Source organism: Spermophilus citellus, assembly GCF_964194105.1.
Source record: "Spermophilus citellus genome assembly, chromosome: 12".
NCBI classification, from domain to species: Eukaryota; Metazoa; Chordata; class Mammalia; order Rodentia; family Sciuridae; genus Spermophilus; species Spermophilus citellus.
In genome coordinates, this window is record NC_138198.1 from 10817991 (window position 1) to 10838750 (window position 20760).

General features: G+C 46.9%; 1 protein-coding gene across 4 annotated transcripts in view; it reads left to right on the forward strand.

The window, feature by feature from the left end:
- Positions 1-20760, forward strand: part of PTCH1 (patched 1) — a 65763-nt gene that overhangs the window by 16975 nt on the left and 28028 nt on the right. For all 4 annotated transcript variants that reach the window (XM_081262678.1, XM_081262677.1, XM_081262680.1 and 1 more), the window contains 10 exons: positions 10530-10719; positions 13987-14056; positions 14158-14249; positions 15640-15838; positions 16145-16266; positions 17091-17238; positions 17922-18053; positions 18451-18606; positions 19246-19344; positions 20405-20530. In XM_081262678.1, coding sequence (XP_081118804.1) covers positions 10530-10719; positions 13987-14056; positions 14158-14249; positions 15640-15838; positions 16145-16266; positions 17091-17238; positions 17922-18053; positions 18451-18606; positions 19246-19344; positions 20405-20530 — 1334 coding nt within the window. The remainder of the gene's footprint in view (positions 1-10529; positions 10720-13986; positions 14057-14157; positions 14250-15639; positions 15839-16144; positions 16267-17090; positions 17239-17921; positions 18054-18450; positions 18607-19245; positions 19345-20404; positions 20531-20760) is intronic.

The following is a 20760-nucleotide window of genomic DNA, read 5'->3' on the forward strand; positions in this document are numbered from 1 at the left end:
GGAGGGTCCTGTAGCATTCTTGAACTGCTGAGTAAAATAAACTAGGACATTGGCACCCAGGTGCCCTCCTTCAGGCCTTCCCTGGATAGAACCCCTACCCAAGCCAGTGGGAATATGGAGTTGGGTAGAGATCAAAGAAGATGGATGTTCTTATCCAAATTTTGGCTGACTCTGAAGCCTTGGCTCTTCAGTCCTTGTGCAAGGTCTTGGTTGACATCAAAGAGATCAAAGGCTTTGCTAGTGGATGCACCTTGCCTGCTCTGGAGGAGGAAGCTCTTTGGAGTCTTCTCCATGGGAACATTCTTTAAAGATACAGAATCAAAATATAAACTCTCCTGTTGTTCTTTGCAGTCAGTCCCTCATTTGGGGTGCTTTATGATAATACTTCATAGTTTTTTTAAAATATTTTTTCCTCTCTTTAGTTGGATTTAGGATGTTCCCACCCCTTTACACTGCATTGCCTAATTTTGTCTACATATGTACTCTTTAACTAGGTTTGATAGAGATAATTAGCCTTCCCAAACAGTAGAAGGCTATCATTGAGGAACTGCTTGACTATTGGGGAAGTATTCAGGAATTTTGCATGTAAAATGATGCATCCTCAGCCCTTTCAGCAGAGACAGGACTATTGTGGTTTGGGGGGGCTTAGAACATAGTTGGGAAAACAGTTCAGGAAACTGTATCCGTGGTAGACAGTCATGTACCTGCTGATGAATAACAAGTTTGTTGTTGGAGAGATTTACAATGTGGAAGCAGGACCTTATTTCTGATCCAGAAACCCAGGTGTAAGTTGGCCCAAATAGTGCACACTGTATGTGGGTCCCATAACACCACTGGCTATGAAAGGGGGGAGGCCAGAGAGAAGCAAGTCCCCATATCACAGCACAGAGTTTGTTTATTATTATTAGGATCCATGAAAAGAAGAAGCAGATTTACTCAGTTTAGCAACCAAGGTAGTTTGCAGTTACTGATGTAACTTGGAGAGAAGGGAGCAGAAGAAACTGGAAGTAGGCTTTGTTAAGTCAGTGTGCATGATTTTTTTTTTTTTTTCTCCTTAAATCATTGCTTAAGGGCTTCTGGCCCCTAGCTCAGGAATCTTGCCCAAAAATGCCAGATGTATTACACAGCCGAGTATTGCAATGTAAACACTGCTGTGTGCCACGAGGCAGGGTGGTCCATCTCCTATTTAAGAAGAGTGAGGGATTGAGGGGGGGGGGAGCAGGGTGGGCCCTTGGCTTTGCAGGGAGCCAGCACAGTAGTGGTCCCTGTGTTTTGGGCTGCAGGGTCAAGATCTAGAACTCCAGAACCCAGATAAATGAACCCTTTGGAGTGAATGGCAAAGAATAGCATGTGGGATTGGGGTGCAAGAGAGCAAGATGTGGCTTGGATAATGTTGCCTCATTAGGTCAGATCAATTTATAAAATGCTGGATTGGGGCTGGGGATGTAGTACAGTGGTAGGGCGCTTGCCTCGTGTTATGAGGCCCTAAGTTCAAGCCCCAGCACACCACACACACACACACACACACACACACACACACATACACACACATACACACGAATGAGGCTGGCAGTCCTCCTAGCAGCATCCTCAAGTTACTCTGAGCTTCATTCTTGGGGTGGGGAGGGGCAGGAAGAAAGTTGTAGTCTTCCTGGCAGCATCCTCAAGTTTCTGTGAGCCTCATCTCTGTCATCTGCTCCTGGTTAAATTGAAAGGTGAGGGAAGCCAAGCCAGGAGAGGCTCTGCTTCCTTCAGGACCCCCTACAGCGTGAGGGAAGGCCTGCTGGGCGGGTTCACCTGTGCATAAAGCTGAGATTTATCCCCAGGGGTGTTATATCACACTGGGGGGTGGCCCAAGGTATGGTGCAAAATAAAGGGTCTTCCGGTTTGTTCCTGCTTTCTGGATTTAAGTAAGGATTCTGCTAATGGAGATCACTGAAGGTGAGAACGGAACGGGCACTTGGGGCTACCCTTGGGTCAGATGTGTTTCACGTGCAGCTGGCAGTGAAAGGGGGTGGGTTTGCCTGGGCATCACCCCTGCAGCCTGCACAGCCTTGCAGGGGCCCAACTCCAGGGTTTTTAAATTAATAGGTACATATTTTGTGAGTTAGGAGGAAATCGGATTTCATTTTGAATTTAGGGCATTATTAAAATAGCTGCACTAATATCACCCGCATTTAAGAAATCCATCCTATACAGTGATTTGAGAAAACTGCTTTACAAATCAGCAGTGGTGAAAACAGGAGTTTTGAGACCACTCCTCCCTCTCCCTCCCCCACCACTTTTTTCTTTTTTGAATTCTCCCATCTCCCCCCACCCCTGCTCCCTGATTTCCTTTGCTCCTTTGGTGGGAAACCAGAAACCTTCACAAAATAAGACTTAAACATCACACACAGCCCCTTTTTAAATAGAGGCTTTCTAAGCAAGAAAATAACAAAAGAATTTTCCCTAGCTGCCTAAGAAATTATTTCTTTACTTTTAGCTGATTGTCTCCCCCCATGAGTTCACACACTGCTGTAATGAGTAAAACTGATAAATATGATACCGTTGTTTTAGTCTGTGCATGATGGGGTGGGGAATTGTACATGTTTAACACTTTGCTTAATTGCAAACAAAGCTTGCAATTTAAGAGAATTGGGATTAGGGCTAAATATCTATTAACTGCTCTTTCTAGAGATTTGAGGAATAGGATGACCCCTTTTTTTTCTTTCTCTCTTTTTTTCTTTTTCTTTCTTTTTCTTCTTCTTCTTCTTCTTCTTTTTTTTTTTTTTTTAAATAGGCTACAGTTTCACATGGCTCCCAAAAGAAATCCCTCTTCCTTTTTGTTTCCCACACCAATTGATTTATCATTTTGCTTGCAAGCAGATCCAGAATGTTAGGGCAAGAACACACTCACTTTTTTCTCGTAACTTTTTTGTTGCGGACCGAAACCAGTTGACTTGAATAAATTTTTCTGAGGCCTGAATGTAGCCAGCAACGTGGAAAAATCTTGCCATTCAGGGCCGTCTGAATGTACATTTCAGCCACACAGTAAGCTGCATTGGTACGCACTGGACTGCTAAATACAACCATTTTTCGCAGCAGCGAGTTAGACAGGTGATTAGCATAATTAGCACCGAGTAGCTATACATATGGTAATGCTGAGTGTGTAAATGCCAGCTGCGGTGTAAAATTTATGTCAGGGGTCGGCAGGGCTGTGCGAAAGTATTGTGTTCCAGCTGCAGGTCAGGGCCGCGAGAGCTTACCTCCTTTTCTCTTGTGGGTGAATACTCCAAACAGAAGAGTAGGACAGAAATATAACAGATACGGCTTTGATGGGACAGCCGGTTCTGTGCACGAGGGACTGCTCTGTCACACACACACTTGCACACACTTGCAGAAATCCCATGACTTTCTCTGCAAATTGTGTTTACTTCGCACAGGGTCCAGACCCAGTGGGGCCCATGGTTGGGCATTTGGGTCGGTCAATGGGCCAAATGATCCCCTCGGAGGAAAAATGGCAGTCACTGGAGTTTTATAGGATCTGTTTTAGTTTTTCCCTGTGCTCTTACCCCCCACACCGCTCTCTCTGCTCCTGTCCTACCAGTGGGTGTTGCTGTCCTTCATATAGGCGGGGGGGGGGGGCTGCTGGATGGGCAGTGATGGAAATTTTGTTTTAGAAAAAAAGGAACCATCTTATCTTGATGGCAAGAACCTTGGAACAAAATATAAGCTCTCCTTGGTGGGACTGTTCCCAAACTGCTTGACTGGTTTTGAAAAAGAGCTAGTTTTTTTGTGGGCTTCCCCCTCCCCCATGGGCAGCTGTACTTCCTCCCCTTGCCCGGTACCACCACTGTCAGACCCACGATGTCGTTCTTAATAGATTTTTTTTTAAAATCACTGAAGTTTCTTGTCTGAAAGGACAGTCCTGAATGGCTCACACGCTTTGAAATGCCCAGTAGGGGGATTTATTGCTATGATGAGTTGATACATTTTACACTCCTCCCCCCCCCTTTTTGTTTTTGTTTTTTTTGTTTTGTTTTGTTTTGTTTTGTTTTTTTGGTTGGTGGCTGTAAGAAGTGGTGGTGTTGACAGAATATAGTTCACACCATGCTGACCCCGTGATGAAACTTCCTCAGGGCACCAGGGGGTCCTTATGTACCGGCCCCTAATCCAGCTAATCCTGATGGCAACAAAATCATGAAAGTGGCCCCCAGTGACTGGACCCCCCCGCACAGATGCAGAGGAAAGGAACAGCACGGGAGATAAGTCAGGCCAGCTTGGGGTTCAGGCGAGGCCAGGAGGCCTGCCTGCAAAGGTGGGATCCACTGCCTCCTCCCCATGTTGGAGGCCAGGGAAGAGGCCCAGGCTGGAGCGGGCAGAGGCCCAGGGCTGAGCTGTGATGTCAGCCCACAGACGCGGGAGAAGGAGCTGGGTTCGAGTGCTGCGGTGCCGAGCCTGCGGATCGACTCCTATTGTGGTTGGGTTGCTTTCTGCTTTTATTATTATTATTATTTTTTTTTAATGAAGTCACCAGGCCTTACCTGAGAACTTAGAACTTGCTAAAAAGATGCTGGCCCGGGTCCTGAGTTCCTGGACCTGGTGGAGCGCGCGCCGTCAGGGGGAACCCAGGACAGCTCACAGCTTGGAACCGGTGCTGTTTGGGAATAGAGGGCACTTCTGGCTGCGTCCTGCAGTGGGTGACCTACGGAGAAGAGGGCCTCCCAACAGATGCAGGGTCTGCTCTGGAGTTGGTGGCCCTGGGTGCCGCGACAGGCAGCAGGTCTAGCATTGGCAGAGGGTTGTACTGACCTGATTGCGTCCGACAGGGCGAGCGGGTTGGCCTTAGGGAAAGCCATTCAGAGGGAGCAGCCCGGGCGAGGCTGGTGACAGATGGCACCGCAAGCTGCTGGCCTGTGGGTTGGGGGCAGTGCTTACCGTGGCGCGCACGCGCACATGCGCGCGTCCAGAACCCTACACACGGCTGCGTGCCACCTAGGCTCAGCGCTCTGCGCTGTCGGGAGAGGTCGCTGGGCGCAAGAGTGGCTGTGTCCGGGTCTGGACTCTTCTTAAAGCAAATATTCCTTGGGCCGTGTGTTTCCCACATTTTCCCATGGCAACACCCAAGGGCATACTCTGACCGCCCAGAAGAACCTTCAGGAGCAGTTGGCTCCTCCTCCAGAATAAGAAAAGAGGAGGGGGAAGAGGGACTGAAACTCAACAGCCATGGGTGTTCAGCCAGTAGCCCAGATTACTGTGTCTTCATTTATTTCAGTTTAGAAAATGAGCCAGTGCTAATAATTTTGCAGTTACAGCCCTTTAGAAATTTGTACCATTCCATCCTCACAATAACCGCGGTGGGGGGGTCTCTAGAGGCAGTTAGATAACTCTCAGGATTAATCAAATGCAAATACTGCACTTGACTACACACAGGCCTATTTTCCTAATTGGACTCTGAGTGGACACTTTTCAGGCTGAAAGGGCCATTTGTTTTGACTGATTGACTTTTTGAGGCTTTGGGGGGAATTAATATCTTGTACAGATGACTGCCTGTTCCCAGGACCGAGACCATTCATTAGTCTATTCATGCAATATTTTGTGTGCTGTGCCCTGGTATGCTTCTGTGTCCTCTGCACACAGAGGTGAGGGTACAGGAGAAGCACCTCCTTTAAGGGGCTTGGAATTTCATAGGGTTAAAAAAAAAAAAGTCTGCTGGTCTATCTCTGGTCATCTTAACCTAGATCACCACAATAAGAGTTTGTTAAAAGAGTTTTTGTGTGAATATGACACACATGGCTTCAGTTCTGTGTGAAAGGCCGTGACACAGCAGGGAACACCTGCAGTGCAGTGGAATAGGACTGTCTGGAGGTGGGGACCTTTTTGCAGAATGGTTTCTTACCTGTGCTGCAAAGCAAAGAATAGTACATTTGCACTAGCTTTGCTTTGCAAAACCTAGCTTGGGTTGGTTTGGGGAGGAGAGAATAAGCAGAGCTTGATCAAAGGAACTCTTTGCAGAAGTGATGCCCTGTACCTGCCTCTTTCAAATAATTGATCTAAGCCTTGAGTTCTTGGAGAATACCATGCAGAATTCACAGCGGAAGATGGCTTTTATGTGCCCTCATGACTCAAAAATCTGGAGGCAGCATCATTATCCTTTAAATAAAAATGCCTTTTTTTTTTTTTTTAATGCTTTCTGAAAGTTCTAGGTGTGAGCTTCACATAGTCTGGCATGGGAATCTTGGTTCTAGACCAGCTCCTCTGTTGCACTCAGGTTCTCAGATGGTGCTCAAAAGCATTGTGGCTGGCAGGGCAGTTTGCCTTGAGATTAGTGTCTTCAGTTCTGCCCCTTACTAGTAGGGGACCTTGGGCAAGTCACCTGACTCCTCCAAGTAAGGGCAATGACAAATGCTCTTCATAAAAGAGGAAAAGAATGGCTACCTGACCGGTCCCCAGGTGAGGACTTGGGCAGCTTTACAACCAGTGTCGGTGAATCCTTACATCATCCTGTGACGTGGGTTTTAGCATTTTTGTCCCCATGTTGCAGAGAATCTTACTGGGGCTCATCTATTTAGGGACTTATCCCAAATCTCCCTGCCTCAAAAGGTAGCACTGGTAACCAGGGTGCTCTGATCCCCATTCTTACTACCTGTCCAAGGCAGCCCCCCCCCCCCTTGATTTCTAAGTCAACAAGTGAGTTAAAGGGCTTGGCAAATGGAAAGCCCCCACCAGCATAAAATGTTATTTTGTGTCTTATTCAAAGAAGCTGGTTGTTACTTTGTTTAAGTAGTTGCTTGCAGGATGAAGAGAGAAAGCTAGAGAGAAAGGTTGAGGTAGAGATGCATTTTATTTTTGCACTGAGCTTGTTTTAAACTCAGATCTTGTTTTGAATACACTTTTCTTCTTTTTCCTTGTCCTTTTTTTTTTTTCACATAGAAGCCTTTAACTATACATGTTTCTTGAAGAAAATCTTAAAAATAGAGAGAACCCCTCCCCCCAAAAGGAAAGCAGATAAAAATTACTCATAGAACACCACCCAGCCATCATATCATGGCTATTAACCTGGTTCTCTATGCCTTCGTTTGCCTAATAAATACTGGATTTGGCAGTTTGTTCTGTTCTCTATGGTTATTTTTTTCTGCAGTATTTCATGAACATTAGATTATTTTCAGAATATATAAAGATTTTGACCTTGGAAATGGAAAAGAGAAAGGAGAAAACCATTTTCTCTCAGGCCCTGACTGTAATTTTTGTCACCTGGAATGGTTCTGGGCGATGTCCTGAGCTCAAGGCTTCGCGCTGCGGGTGATAAGGAGGACATCTCTGGGCTGGCATTCAGCCAGGGTTTGGGATCGGCTTTTGCTTGCAACGGGCAGGTCAGTCAAGTTGCTGTCTAGAGGAGTTTGGATTTTGTAGCTTGTACCACGGGGCCTTGGGTGAACACTGATGTAAGACCATCTGAATGTCATGCAGTTGATGACAGGTATACTGGAGAAGGAGCTAAGTCTACCCACACAAGCAGTGAGTGACATCATCATGGCCTCACCAAGCTCCAGGCACATGTATTCCTTTCTCTCCTGGCAGTGAGCCAAACCTGAGGCTCTGCTTGCTGTTCCTCTCCTAGAACATTTCCACCCAGCTCTTCAGTCACCTTGAACGTCACTTCCCTTTGGGTCTTCCCAGCTGTCCTACTGGAAGTAGCCTTCCCCCTTCTCCACCACCCAAGCTGGCACTGCCATCTTTACTTCTTCCTGGCACTTGTCATGCTATAAAAATGTCCTTACTGACTTGCTGGTGTATTGCCTGTTCCTGTCACTGGCCAGTGAGTCTCTTGGAACATAGCAGCGGAGTACACAGATCTCATCCATTAAACCATTCCTACCCCTTGGCACACAGGATGCGCCTTCACAAATGCTTGCCAATTGAGGACTTGCCCTGACCACGGCTGACCATAAAACGAATGGCAACTCACAAGAATGTTCATATTTGAAATGTTAGGCAAGGAATGAGCCATGTAATATGTAAAAATTAACTTAACAGTACTCATAAGTAGGATCAAGCACAGGGGGCTGAGCAGACGTTAGAATTCAGGTCTGACCTCTACTTGCTTGGTCATCCTATGGTGTTAGTCTTGTCTTGGCTGAAGTTGCTCGTCACCTTGCCAAGATATTTGTAGTGATCACTTGAGCAAAGAGGTAGAAGAGCAAAAGGATTTCTAATTCCAGAGTCATGGCAAATGTACGTCTTTATTAAAATGTTTGTTTTAATAAACATTGTGAAAATATAATGGAGACCATGAAGTTGTTTCGTTGTTTTTGTTTTGTTTTGTTTTGTTTTGTTTTGTTTTGTTTTGTTTTTTGGTAATGGGGGTTGAATCCCGGGATGCTCGGTCACTGAGCGACATCTCCGACCCTTTTTATTTTTCACTTTGAGACAGGGTCAGGCTAAGTAACCCCAGCTGGCCTAGCAATAGCTACCCTCCTGCCTCAGCCTCCTGAGTAGTCGGGACTACAGATGTGGCCCCCTGACCTGGCTGATCTCCATTTGATATTATGGAAACAGCAATCTTTCTGAAAATCCCTGTGATTAAAATCATGGACCCATTGTGCAGCTGGTCTGGAAGAGTGTAGTAAGAGGCCACTCTCAGTGCAGGCCCCTCCCACTTGATTTTGTTATTTTGTGTGCACTCCTGGGTTGTGGCCCCGAGGGTTACATAGTTGCAGCAGCTGCTTTGATAAGGCCAGAGGGAGGATCCTGCCAAGTCCAGGCCATCTCCACTGGGCACCTCCTCCCTGGGCATCACTTAACCTCCTACCAGCAAGATGTGGATTGAGTCCTCCTTGTAGAATATATCGTGATTCCTGCTGGATGAACGGCCGCCTTCAGGCAGCTGTATGTAGTAGGGTTTCAGGGAAGATACCATCAGCAACATTATGCAAATGAGCCTGTGTGGCAAGTAGTTTCCCAGAACCCCCTCCACCCTGGAGCCCAGGGCCTTGGGCATGCCAGGCCAGCACTACTTTACAGTGTGCTGTACCTCCAGCCCCGGGGGTGTTTTTAATTGAAAATTGATTGCAAGGTCCTCAGCCACTCCCCACGGCCACGCAGGAGTCTTGATACTTTGAAGGTACCAACTGCTGCATACACACTCCTGCCCAAGCCTCACCCTGGAGCTCCAGGCGGCCTTGGCGTCTGCGTGAACCTGCACAGAGGGTCCTGCCAGCCCGAAATTCTGCGCTAGTTTTCCTAATGAGGGCATTATTTGCTTTTTAGCCTGCCCCCTTGTTTATAAAATATGCCAAAAGAACTAAACGCCCCGCTGTTCCCAGTACTTATTTACTTGCCCAAACCAAATGTTTATGTCCTTGAATACTAAACTTGAAGAAAAAGGATTCCTCCTCGTGGGAAAGCTAAAATCACTGAGTTTTTTTTTTTCCTAAACTCTAGCAGGAGACCTGCTTTTCAGCAAAAATTCAACTTACCAGCGACTTTAGGAACTCCTCAGACCAGCCCCCTTCACCCTCAAGTGCATGGCCTGGGGAGACACTCTAGGGTCCTCTCTCTGTACCATCCTCCCAAGGTGCTTTCCAGGCCAGGTGCTACTTTCCAAAGTTTCCCTGGTTCAAAACTAGGATAGAATATAAAGCCTGGGCCTCAGGGTGTGAAAGGGAGAGGATGAGAAAAAAGGCATTAGCAGAATCAGTGCCAACGGTTTGGCCACCTGTGCCCAGCTCTGACCAACCTGCCCAAGGGCTGGGTTGGTGCAGGATCACCTGGGAAGCTTCCTGAATGCAGGCCACCCACCCCTAGGTGACTCAGAACCTGCACCTGTGTTTTCTGGATGATTCGGATAGAACCATGTTCCAGGGACTGCCTATGATGGCCCAGCTGATAGAGCCTGCTCCCCCTCCGTGGGGTTTCCCCGGGTGCATCTGATTTGAATCACTTTATTTATCTTCTCCTGGCAAGTTGGGGTGCCCAACATACACTTGCCACCTTTCCTTGTTTCTTTTTCCACGAGGAGAAACATTTCCTTGTTACCTTTGCCAGATTACTTAGGAGAAGAGTGTAAATTGAAGCCATTTATCTTGAAATGTGCTGCAGGGGCACATTGTTTATACAAGTGAAAGAAATTGTAACAGGGTTATTTGGTCTAGTCTACAAGGAAAAGGTGTCTGAGTTTTCCTTCCCCCCTCTCCCTTCAGACACATGGCAAATTAGTTAGAATGTACACAAAGCACACATCCAGTAGGTCTGCGGAAGTGACATGCAGGTCAGAGAGTATTTTTTACATATTTATCGTGTGCAAGGTTAACCTTACCATTAATGAAATGAGTGTTGCTCCTCAGACAGACCACTGCATGGCCAGAGTGTGTTCATTCTGTAGGAACCTGCCTCCGTTGGTGAGGTAACGACAGGAATCTGTGGTGATGTGGGTTTTTTGTTGTTGTTGTTGTTGTTGTTGTTGTTTGTTTTGTTGGGTTTTTTTTTTTTTTATTTTTTGGGTTTTTTTTTTTTTCCTGTTCTCACTGAAACCTGTCCATGTTTGTCAGTTGGTGGGCGAGTAAGTCGTGAATTAAATTATACTCGCCAGAAGATTGGAGAAGAGGCCATGTTTAATCCTCAGCTCATGATACAGACCCCAAAAGAAGAAGGTGCTAATGTCTTGACCACAGAAGCGCTCCTGCAACACCTGGACTCTGCGCTCCAGGCCAGCCGGGTCCACGTGTACATGTACAACAGGTAAGGCCACCTGGGTAAGGCGGCGGGAAGATGCTGCTGGCATAGGTCCCTGCTTAGCAAAGTTGCCTGGAAAATGTACCTTGAGTGTCAGTTCAACTGCTGTGTCCCACTGTTCTAGGAAAACTTTTTTTGCCATACTGGGGATTGAACCTCTGTCACTGAAGTCTTCTCCACTCCCCCCCCCCCCATCTTGTTTGGTTTTCAGAGTTTGGTAACAAAGCAAGGACATTGTAAGGTTGAGTATTCCTTATGCAAAATACTTGGGACCAGAAGTGTTTCTTTTTTTGTTTTGTTTTATTTTTATTTTAGGTTTTGGAGTAAAATTTGCATATACCTAATAAGATATCTGTTCTGGGGATAGGACCAAATTCTGAACACAGAATTCATTTGTGTTTCAAATACAGTTTATAAGCGTAGCCTAAAGATAATTTATATAATGTTTTTAGCAATTCATGCATGAAACAGAGTTTCATGGTGTGGAATTTCCCACTTGGTGAAATCACATTGACACTCAAAAAGTTTTGGATTTTGAAGCATTTCAGATTTTCATATTAGAAATGTTCAACCAGTGCTTGATAATGTATTTTTGGAAGTATCTTGGTCCCACCCCCCAGTGAGAATGATTCTGATCCATTTGGGTGATTGTATATCTGGGCTATTAAATGTTTCATTGCCTAAGGGCATTTTTTTTCCAAAATTGATTGTATTGGTAACATAGTAAATTGTCATTATTGCTTAAGCTATTTTCAGAGCAGCTATATTTTAAATTGCCTTTCTTTACCTTATAAATAATGCTAAGAAGAAAAGAGCAAACAGAGGGACTAGGAAATAGTTACTTCTTTTTAATCCATAGTTGGCACATCACAAAGCAAATGGGTGGGCTGGAGCCTCCTTGGGAATCCTTCCTACCTCAAGTAGATTCACATCTTTTTTAAAAAAGGCATCTTTTAGTTTCATGGCTGACTTAACAATGCTGTGAGTCAAGTAAAAGTTTAGGAAGAGTTCTAGAACAGAACAATCCTTGTTCTAATGTATGTAAACTGTCGGTCACTTCAGGACAGGAACCACACATGTGGTCCATTGTGCAGGCCAGGCGGTCCGTTTTTGATTGACTGACAGCCTGTTCAGATGGCCATCACTAAACTCCATTTCTAGAGGACCTTGAGTGGGCTTCATCCAACTTCACCCCGCTCTCGTAGGCTTTCCAGCACTGTTGAACTCTAAGGGGGTGACAGATAACTATTTTTTTCACAATAGAAGTGAAGAAATTGCAACACAGACAATTGCAATTCAGTAACCAGGGAGATCTAGAGAAGAGAACGTGATTAGGACGTGTGCTTTTCCCTGCTCTGACTTTACTCCTATGGGTACACCTGGATTGGCTTCGGGACCCATTCCAGCTGTAGATAGGACCCCAGGGACCACCACATCTGGGAAAGTCATCTGTCAGCTATCTGTCTCATCCTCAGGTGGTTCCCAGATCAGGTGTGTGTGTGTGTGTGTGTGTGTGTGTGTGTGTGTGTGTGTGTGTGAAAGGACCTTAGGAAACAAGAGGGGGTATTTCAGCACTGAGTTGGGCCAGCTCACCTCCAAGTCTATATTTAAAAAACAAAACCAAAAAAACCTGTAGATAGCGGATGCCCAGTGCAGATTTGCAAGGGAAGCCTAGCGAACACTCTGAAAGTAGATGGTCAGGATCACTGTGTGTGTGCCCAGGACATGGTTAAGATAAGAGCCCCTGCCCTGAGAGGGTTTGTCAGTTATGTCCCTCAGGAGAAGATTTGAGGGTCTGTAAACTGAAATTACACCTTTAAGCTAAGATGGATACTGGACAATTTTATGCATTGGAATGGACTTTACGAATGCACGTGTAGTTGAGCTCTCCTCCTTTTTGGTGAAAAAACTGGGACTTGAGAGCCTTCATCTAAGCTCATAGGACCATTAAATGGTGGAGCCAGGTTCTAACCCCTTGTCTTCGGGTTCTAAGGCCAGTGAATGCACAGCCACGTCTTCTAAAACAAGCACAAGAAGTCAGGTGATACTGAGAACCTACTAGTGTTGGCGGTTCTGTGTTGATGCTATACAGAGTTAAAATGTGTGTATTTATGTGTGTGTTTTACATGTATGTATATTTATACATGTGTGTTACACATGCATGTGTGTGTGTGTGAGAGAGTACATACATTTATAGACACATACATACTTGAAAGAGTTGGATGGGTGGGTAAAGGGGTAGATGGATGGACGGATGGATGGGTGGGTGATATCAGTCCTGCTCTTGGGGAGAGGAGAGACATCCATACAGATAGGCAGGGACAAAGCCATGCTTGGGCAGTGCCCACTACAGTTGTCCAGTACGGGCTGATGCTCTAGAGAAGGTGGCTGTTTCCATCAGCACTGGTCAAAGCTTATCAGCAGAAAGGTGCCATTTAAGAAGGTCCAGCAGGAGGCACAGGGAAGAGGCTAAAGTCTAGAGAGCTCCATTAGATGAAGACAGGCCTCCCTTTGGAGACCGATACGAGCAGTTTAGGGGGAGGTTTATTTTGTTTTTTTGTGGGTTTTTTTTTTTTTTTTTTTTTTTTTGCTTCTCTTGAATTCCTCTTCCATATTTCCTGTTTTTCATCAAATTGGGCTTATCTCTCTAACACATTCAGAAAGCACGGTTTATATAATACTCTTCTAGAGATAATAAAACTTCAAGTTAATTCTTGATCTGTGTAGGTGGTGTGATTTCCACGAGTGTGTGGTCAGCCCCGCAAATGTTGTTTATTACGTTCTTGGTTAAGAACAAGAAAGTTTGTCTCAAACACTGCTTATGAATAAAAAAGTCAGCATACAGTATCTATGATGTGTTACAATGCATACTGTATTCTGCATGGGTACGTCATAAGCCTCGCTGATTTAGCCCTCGCTTGTTTTGAATTTGTGATGATTCAGCTGGGCTGCCTCAAGTTGATTAATGTATGTGGAAAAGCAGATTAATGGTGTAAATAAGATTATTGGGAAAACACTTAAGAAAACAAGACTTTTCAAGGACTTTGGTAGCATTCATTTACATAAACACCCCACATGTTAATTACAATCAAGTATTATCTATTCATTAGAGCAAGCTTTCTGGTCTCCACTTGGCAAAAGCTCTGCTGGTTTTGACAGATGCTTAAAAGTGATAGAAATTGCAATTCTTTTTATATGTTCTATTGTTCTGATTTTGCACTAATTTTCTTCATCACTATGAGAAATTTTTGTCTCTGCTTTTCATTCCAATAGGCAGTGGAAATTGGAACATTTGTGTTACAAATCAGGAGAACTTATCACAGAAACCGGTTACATGGATCAGGTACATTTTCTTGTCTTGCAAAAAAAAAAAAAAAAGTCTCAAAAACACTCCAGTGGTATGTGTTCACCTAATGCATGGCCTGTTCTTTTTCACCTTGACAGATCATAGAATATCTTTACCCTTGTTTAATCATTACACCTTTGGACTGCTTCTGGGAAGGGGCGAAGTTACAGTCAGGGACTGCGTACCTCCTGTAAGTGTCCTCCGTCTTCTGATATCTGACTTCTGAACTCTTCAGATGCAGGGTTCGGACGTTGCTCATCCTTGTTGATTCTTTTTCAGTTTTGAACAAGAAATAAAAACATTGAAATTCCATGTGCATTTTTTTGAGTGAATAGTTGGGGAAGAGGGGATTCCAGCAGAATGGCTTTCCCCTTTTCAAAAAAAAGTTCTGTAGGCATCATTAAATTTCATTCACTTTTACCAACCTATTTATATGCAAATAAAATGCAAATTATTGCAGAGTATGTGCGATTTTGTTTTAACTCTTTATAAAATGTGGTTTTTGCAGACCAGGCACTTAGACCTTTAACTTATTTTTTTAAGAAGAAGGTTTTTTTTTTTTTTAGTGGGTGTGGATCAGAACAAAATCCTTCAACTGAAAGTTCGAGATCTTCCTGGGGAGTAAAATACGAACCTTTCTTTGGATCATATTAATGACATTTAAGGAGGAAGTGCCCTGTCTTTGAAGGCCCGGGTTGGGGACGCGTCACAGTCTAGCAGTTGGATATTATATATACCGCGTCTTTTAAAGAATGATTGTTAATCAGTGTAGACATTTTCGGTTAATTATGCAAGAGTTGATGCTTGGGTTATTGTTTCTGTGCTGGCTTGCACATATCTGCAAAAGCAATTTGCAGTGGCCATCCCCTGACCTTCAGTGTACAGTTTTAGATGGGAAATAAGGGGTTTTGTGTTTTCTGGTTGGGAGATTCTGAATAATGACTTCAGCCTGGTTAAGCAGCTACAGTGGTTTGAACCACATAACAGGCAGCCAAAAGCCTTTCTGGTCTGTCAACAGCACAAATTCAAAAGTGAGTGTGGGGGGAAGTGGCTGTGATGGTGGTGATGGCAGAGGCCACAGGGGGCCCCCCCGCCTGATCGCCAGGCTGTCAGAGAGAGCTCACAAGTATGGAATTGTTAAAGGGAACAGAGATCAAATATTTTGATCGATGACATTTACAAAGTATTTAGTAGGCCAGCAAGTGCTAATTTGACAATGTGATCCCCCTCCTTCCCCCGCCCCTTAAGTTTTGGATTCTACTCCTCTGCTTAGAGAAGTGTCCATTGGCTAATTTTTTTTTTAGATATAAAATACAATATACTGTCAATTAAGATTTTTTTTTTGGGGGGGGGGGGTGCATTCTTTAACTCATAAGCCCTGTGCTTGCCATTTTCAATCATGAATTATTTCCCTGACTTAAGTTTGCATACAGACCTACAGGAAAGGACCATGCATATTTTTATGCCCGAGTCCCAGCATTACCAAAAAGCCTCTTGCAATGTGGATACAAGACATGCAGACTTTTTTCCTGAGTTTGAGAGTTGTTTCTCATGGTCTCCCCTCCTGATTTCTTTCGCAGAGGTAAACCTCCTTTGCGGTGGACCAACTTTGACCCTTTGGAATTCCTAGAAGAGTTAAAGAAAATAAATTATCAAGTAGACAGCTGGGAGGAGATGCTGAATAAGGCTGAAGTGGGGCATGGGTACATGGACCGCCCCTGCCTCAACCCCGCCGATCCTGACTGCCCTGCAACAGCCCCCAACAAGAACTCAACCCGAGTGAGTGCAGCCGTGAGCCTTCTTAGAAGGGCCAGAGAGAAAAGCTGCTCTTATTTCCGTTTATTCTTCTCTTTATTATTTTCATATTTAATACCTCATTCTCCATGATCTCTCTTTTTTTTCCACCTACAGAACTAAGTCTGTTTATAGAGCTAGATTTTGCTGTAAGATTTGCCATACGCCTCTCATTAGCCTAGTTATTAATGTTCTCTCTGAAACAAACAAGCCCTTAATGTACTGGATTTTAACAAGGCATGTGACCTGCCTACTAATTCCTGTAATTATGTGGCTGTCTTTTTATTTTAGCCTCTTGATATGGCCCTTGTTTTGAATGGTGGATGCCATGGATTATCCCGAAAATACATGCACTGGCAGGAAGAACTGATTGTGGGTGGTACAGTCAAGAACAGCACTGGGAAGCTCGTCAGGTAACCCGGCACACAGAGTAAAATGCGAGCCGACTCTTGTCTCCTCCTTTCCTTGAAAACCACCCCCCCACACACACACATCTGCAAGTGTATTTGTATTCATACCTCACTGTTACCCTGGCTTGCCATACGGTGGCCTCGAGTATTAGGAAATATTAGCAGACCGTACCAGTGTGAAAAAGCAGCTTGCAGGAATCTCTCTAGAAGGGATTTGTAGTCTGCATGAACTGTGGTTGTTGACTGGAGGGTTTTAGAAGATCTGCCTATTATGTAGAGATCGGGCATGCGTAAAGCAGGCCAGGAACACCAGTCCTAGCGGGCAGTGTTGGCAGATGTGAGCCGGGCAGGGTCGCACACTGTTAAACAAAAGACCAAGAACTAAAAGCTAAGCAAGAGCTGCCCCCTGGTCCTTCTTGGCTCTGGGCAGTTGAGTGTCAGGTGTGGCGCTGAGATTTCTCCCTTGGGAAAGCCGCCATCTGGGGGGACTTCGCGGTGGAGTGCGTGCGTTGCAGGACCCAGCGGGTCTGGTCAAGCTATCTACTCCTCTCCCCTTCCTGTTGCATGGAATAGAAACTGAGAAAGGAAATTGCCTATTAATTTAATTTTGGGGTCTATCTGTAAAAGGTTTGTAAGGTTACACCTTTAGTATGGTACATCCATCTATTAAACAAAATCACCAGCCAAGTCCTGTTTGAAGGGAGACGTGTGCTCCTTTGGGAGGGAAGAGCTGCTGGGGGCCAGTGGGGGGCTGCGGCCGGGGGTCACCCCGGGAGACTGCTTTCTGGGGATGCTGATGTGCCTTCCTACTGACTTCCCCTGCTCAGCGCCCACGCCCTGCAGACCATGTTCCAGCTGATGACTCCCAAGCAGATGTACGAACACTTCAAGGGCTACGAGTACGTGTCACACATCAACTGGAACGAGGACAAAGCGGCAGCCATCCTGGAGGCTTGGCAGAGGACTTATGTGGAGGTAAACCCATCTCTGAGTTGGGGGCACACTCCAACGTGGATTAAAATTCTGGGAACTTGATGGGGTGCAAGCTTTCCTTTTCCCTCATAGCAAAAGTCTTAGGGCGTTATCCAAGAGATGCTAATTCTAATCGGGGTACCCCAAAACAAGTGTGGTAACCAGTTGTGAGCTCCTGAGCTCAGCCATAAGTGTTTTTTTAAGTGAACAAGGAGAGGTGTGTGGAAAACATTAGAAGGCACAGGATCTGTCCACAGCTGCAGGCCCCTGGGTCAGGTCATGTGACAGGGGCTGGCCTTTGTTTCCCAAGCAGTGACCTCTACTGAGCTGCATGTGACCTTTTAAAAGTGGCCAGCAAATGAAGGGGTGGGGGAGTGCCTGTGAGAATGAGCTGTTCTGGATTAGGGGGAAATGGATAGGGCCATGGGGGACAGAGTAGGGGGCTTTGCCCTGGCGTAAATACAGTGCCCCGAGGGAGTCCAGGGACACCGGCTCACTGTGGCCCCCGTTTTCCCTTGATCGTTAGCCATGGCACGGGTTGTCCACCCGAATCACAGAACTTTGTGATGTTAAGGTACCGGAAAGAAGTGTAGGGCTAGGGAGATGTGGCCCCCAAGACCTGTGCTGTGGACGCTTGTGGAAGCTTTAATTCCATTTGGGAATTTAGCCTTGTGTTGTGACCACAGGTGGTTCATCAAAGCGTCGCCCAGAATTCCACCCAAAAGGTGCTCTCCTTCACCACCACCACCCTGGATGACATCCTGAAATCCTTTTCTGATGTCAGCGTCATCCGTGTGGCCAGTGGCTACTTACTGATGGTAACGATCAGTTGCGGGATGCTGGGGGTGGTGTTGGTTGGGTCAGGTTGTTTTTTGGATTTGGTTTGGTTTTGGATTCATTTGCATCTCCCCGTGACCGCACCTGCTTCTTAACTGCTCTTAACAAACATGTGCCCCGGGAAAGAGAGAGCTCCACTTCGTCACGGCGTGGACAGTGGTTGTGTAAAGCGTCCCCCACCCTGTCCCCCCATTTGCAGTTTTCCTGTCTGGGAGTCCCCCCCTCATTTCATGTGGCATCTATAAAGTCACGTTCTTGTTGGGTTTGATGAGTTCTACCTCTGGGTCCGGGTGAGGGGTTGGGAAAGCATTAGAATCGCAACCCATTCTAACGTTTGGTCCTTGTTCTGTGTCCCCCGCCCCGTCCTTCCGCTTGCAGCTTGCCTATGCCTGCTTGACCATGCTGCGCTGGGACTGCTCCAAGTCCCAGGGTGCCGTGGGGCTGGCTGGCGTCCTCCTGGTCGCCCTGTCGGTGGCAGCGGGACTGGGCCTGTGCTCCTTGATCGGGATTTCCTTTAACGCTGCAACAACTCAGGTACTAAAGGAGCCACCTGCCCACTGTCCCCTGATGAGCCCCTCCCTAGGCCTGCCCCACACATTCGTGTCACGTAGAGGGTCTTCTGGGCTTTCTGCTGGGATGCCGCTCAAACCAGGGGAGGGCCGTCTGGGAATGGACCACCCGCCACTCAAGGCAGTAGGCAAAGCTGGGCCAGGTGGGTCATTAGTAGAGACGCTGTACTGAGGGCAGTTTATGTCACTCACTAGAATCCCAGAGATTCTCCAACCCAGGTGGGAGTTAGAGTCACCCAGGCTTGTGAAAGCCCAGGGTGCAGGGCCCATCCCCAGGGCCTCCGGCTGAGCATTTGCCCGTCTCCTCAGCTCCCAAGGTGCTGTCCAGGGGTCTGGAACCCAGTGCTCCAGAGTTAGATTCCTCCTCATCTATTAACTTTAAGAAATTATTATACCTGGGCCTTAGTATGCAAGAGGTAACGGGAGTTGAAACTGCTCAGTTTTGGGGGTGTAAACTGCTCAGTTTTGGGGGTGTAAACTACTCCGCAGTGAGTTCTAAGCTCCCCTCTGGGTACCTTAGGGCACCGGGGACGATGTTGTGAGCAGGGTCAGGGTTCTTCGCATGGCCCACTTCTGATGCCACTGTGCTCTGCTTTCGCCACAGGTCTTGCCATTTCTCGCTCTCGGCGTTGGCGTGGACGATGTTTTCCTACTGGCACATGCATTTAGTGAAACGGGACAGAATAAAAGGATCCCCTTTGAGGTAATCGCAAAACGAAGGAAGGAACGCGGGGGGGGACACCCCAGGTCTCTCCTGTTCTTGAGTATTTGTCCTTTAGTTTTTCTCCATGTGGCCTAGTAAATATTCTTGTCCCAGGCAGAGGACATGTTACTAGCTCTAAATAATAAAATCCGCTGGAGGAATCACAAGGACAGATGTGTATTAGCTGTGAGAAGTCCCAAGAGATCCATTTGGGGTGCCTTTGGAAATAAGGGTTTTGGCTTAGCTTATTGTCACTGTGACAAAATACCTGACAAAAACAACTTCAAGGAGGAAAGCCTTGTTTGGGCTCATGGTTTCAGAGGTCGCAGTCTGTGGTTGGCTGGCTCCATGGCTCTGGGCCTGAGGGGAGGCAGAGCATCAAGGATGCCGTGGATCCATGCTGCTCACCTGGTGGCAGCTGGAAAACAGAGACAGAGGGAGGGAAGGAGGAGTGGCCAGAAACACCCTGCCAGGGCCTTGGCCTGCCCGGTGGCCCACTTCCTCCTCCGGGCTGGGCTGCTGCGCCTCCTTGGTGCCATCAGCTGCAAAAGCCCTCAGGGGAGGCAGCTGCTGATGAGGTCACGCCCTCTGGGGCCAGCCACTCCCAGAAGCCCCCCTTCTGAACCCTGCTGCCTTGGGGACCAAGTCTTGACCTGAGCCTGGGGGGCACATTCCAGAGCCAAACCCTAACAGGTGTCCTCGTGTGCCATTTCCTACTAATTGCCATCCCCTCTCCAAAGCCCTTGTTTCTTCTCTGGGATTCTCTGTCCCTTTGCCTCTTCGGTTTTAAATCATATTTAAAATGTACACTTAAGTCGCCATCGTGCGGCTTCCGGCTTGGGTGGCGGTATTCGTGAACCACGCCTGACCACCACACCTGACCACCACACCTGACCACCACACCTGACCGTCGGGTGGTCTCGAGTAGAGTTGGGTGGGGCATAAGGCAGCAGTACCCCTCCTGTCCCCAGGCCAGTGTGTCTGCATTGCTCATGGGGTCTGAGCGCCAGGAGGCAGGCGGTGCCCAGTGCAGCTCTGAGCTCTGCTTTGTCATCCTCAGGACAGGACCGGGGAGTGCCTCAAGCGGACGGGCGCCAGCGTGGCCCTCACCTCCATCAGCAACGTCACCGCCTTCTTCATGGCTGCACTCATCCCCATCCCTGCTCTGCGGGCATTCTCCCTCCAGGTGGGTTGCCAGGGCTGTGAGGCCTGGGGCTGCTCAGCGGTGCCCTGGCACTCGGCATCTCCACTGCTGTGAGCGTAGCCCGCCAGCACGGGGGGCTCTGGTCGGTGGAATAGGTGCTACTTCTACCTAAACCTTGACACAACCTTCCTGCAAAAGTTGCAGGGCTTCTTCCTTCCCTTCAGCCTTACACCCATTGCCTGTGGCCTCAGGGAGCTGCACTTGAAGTAGAC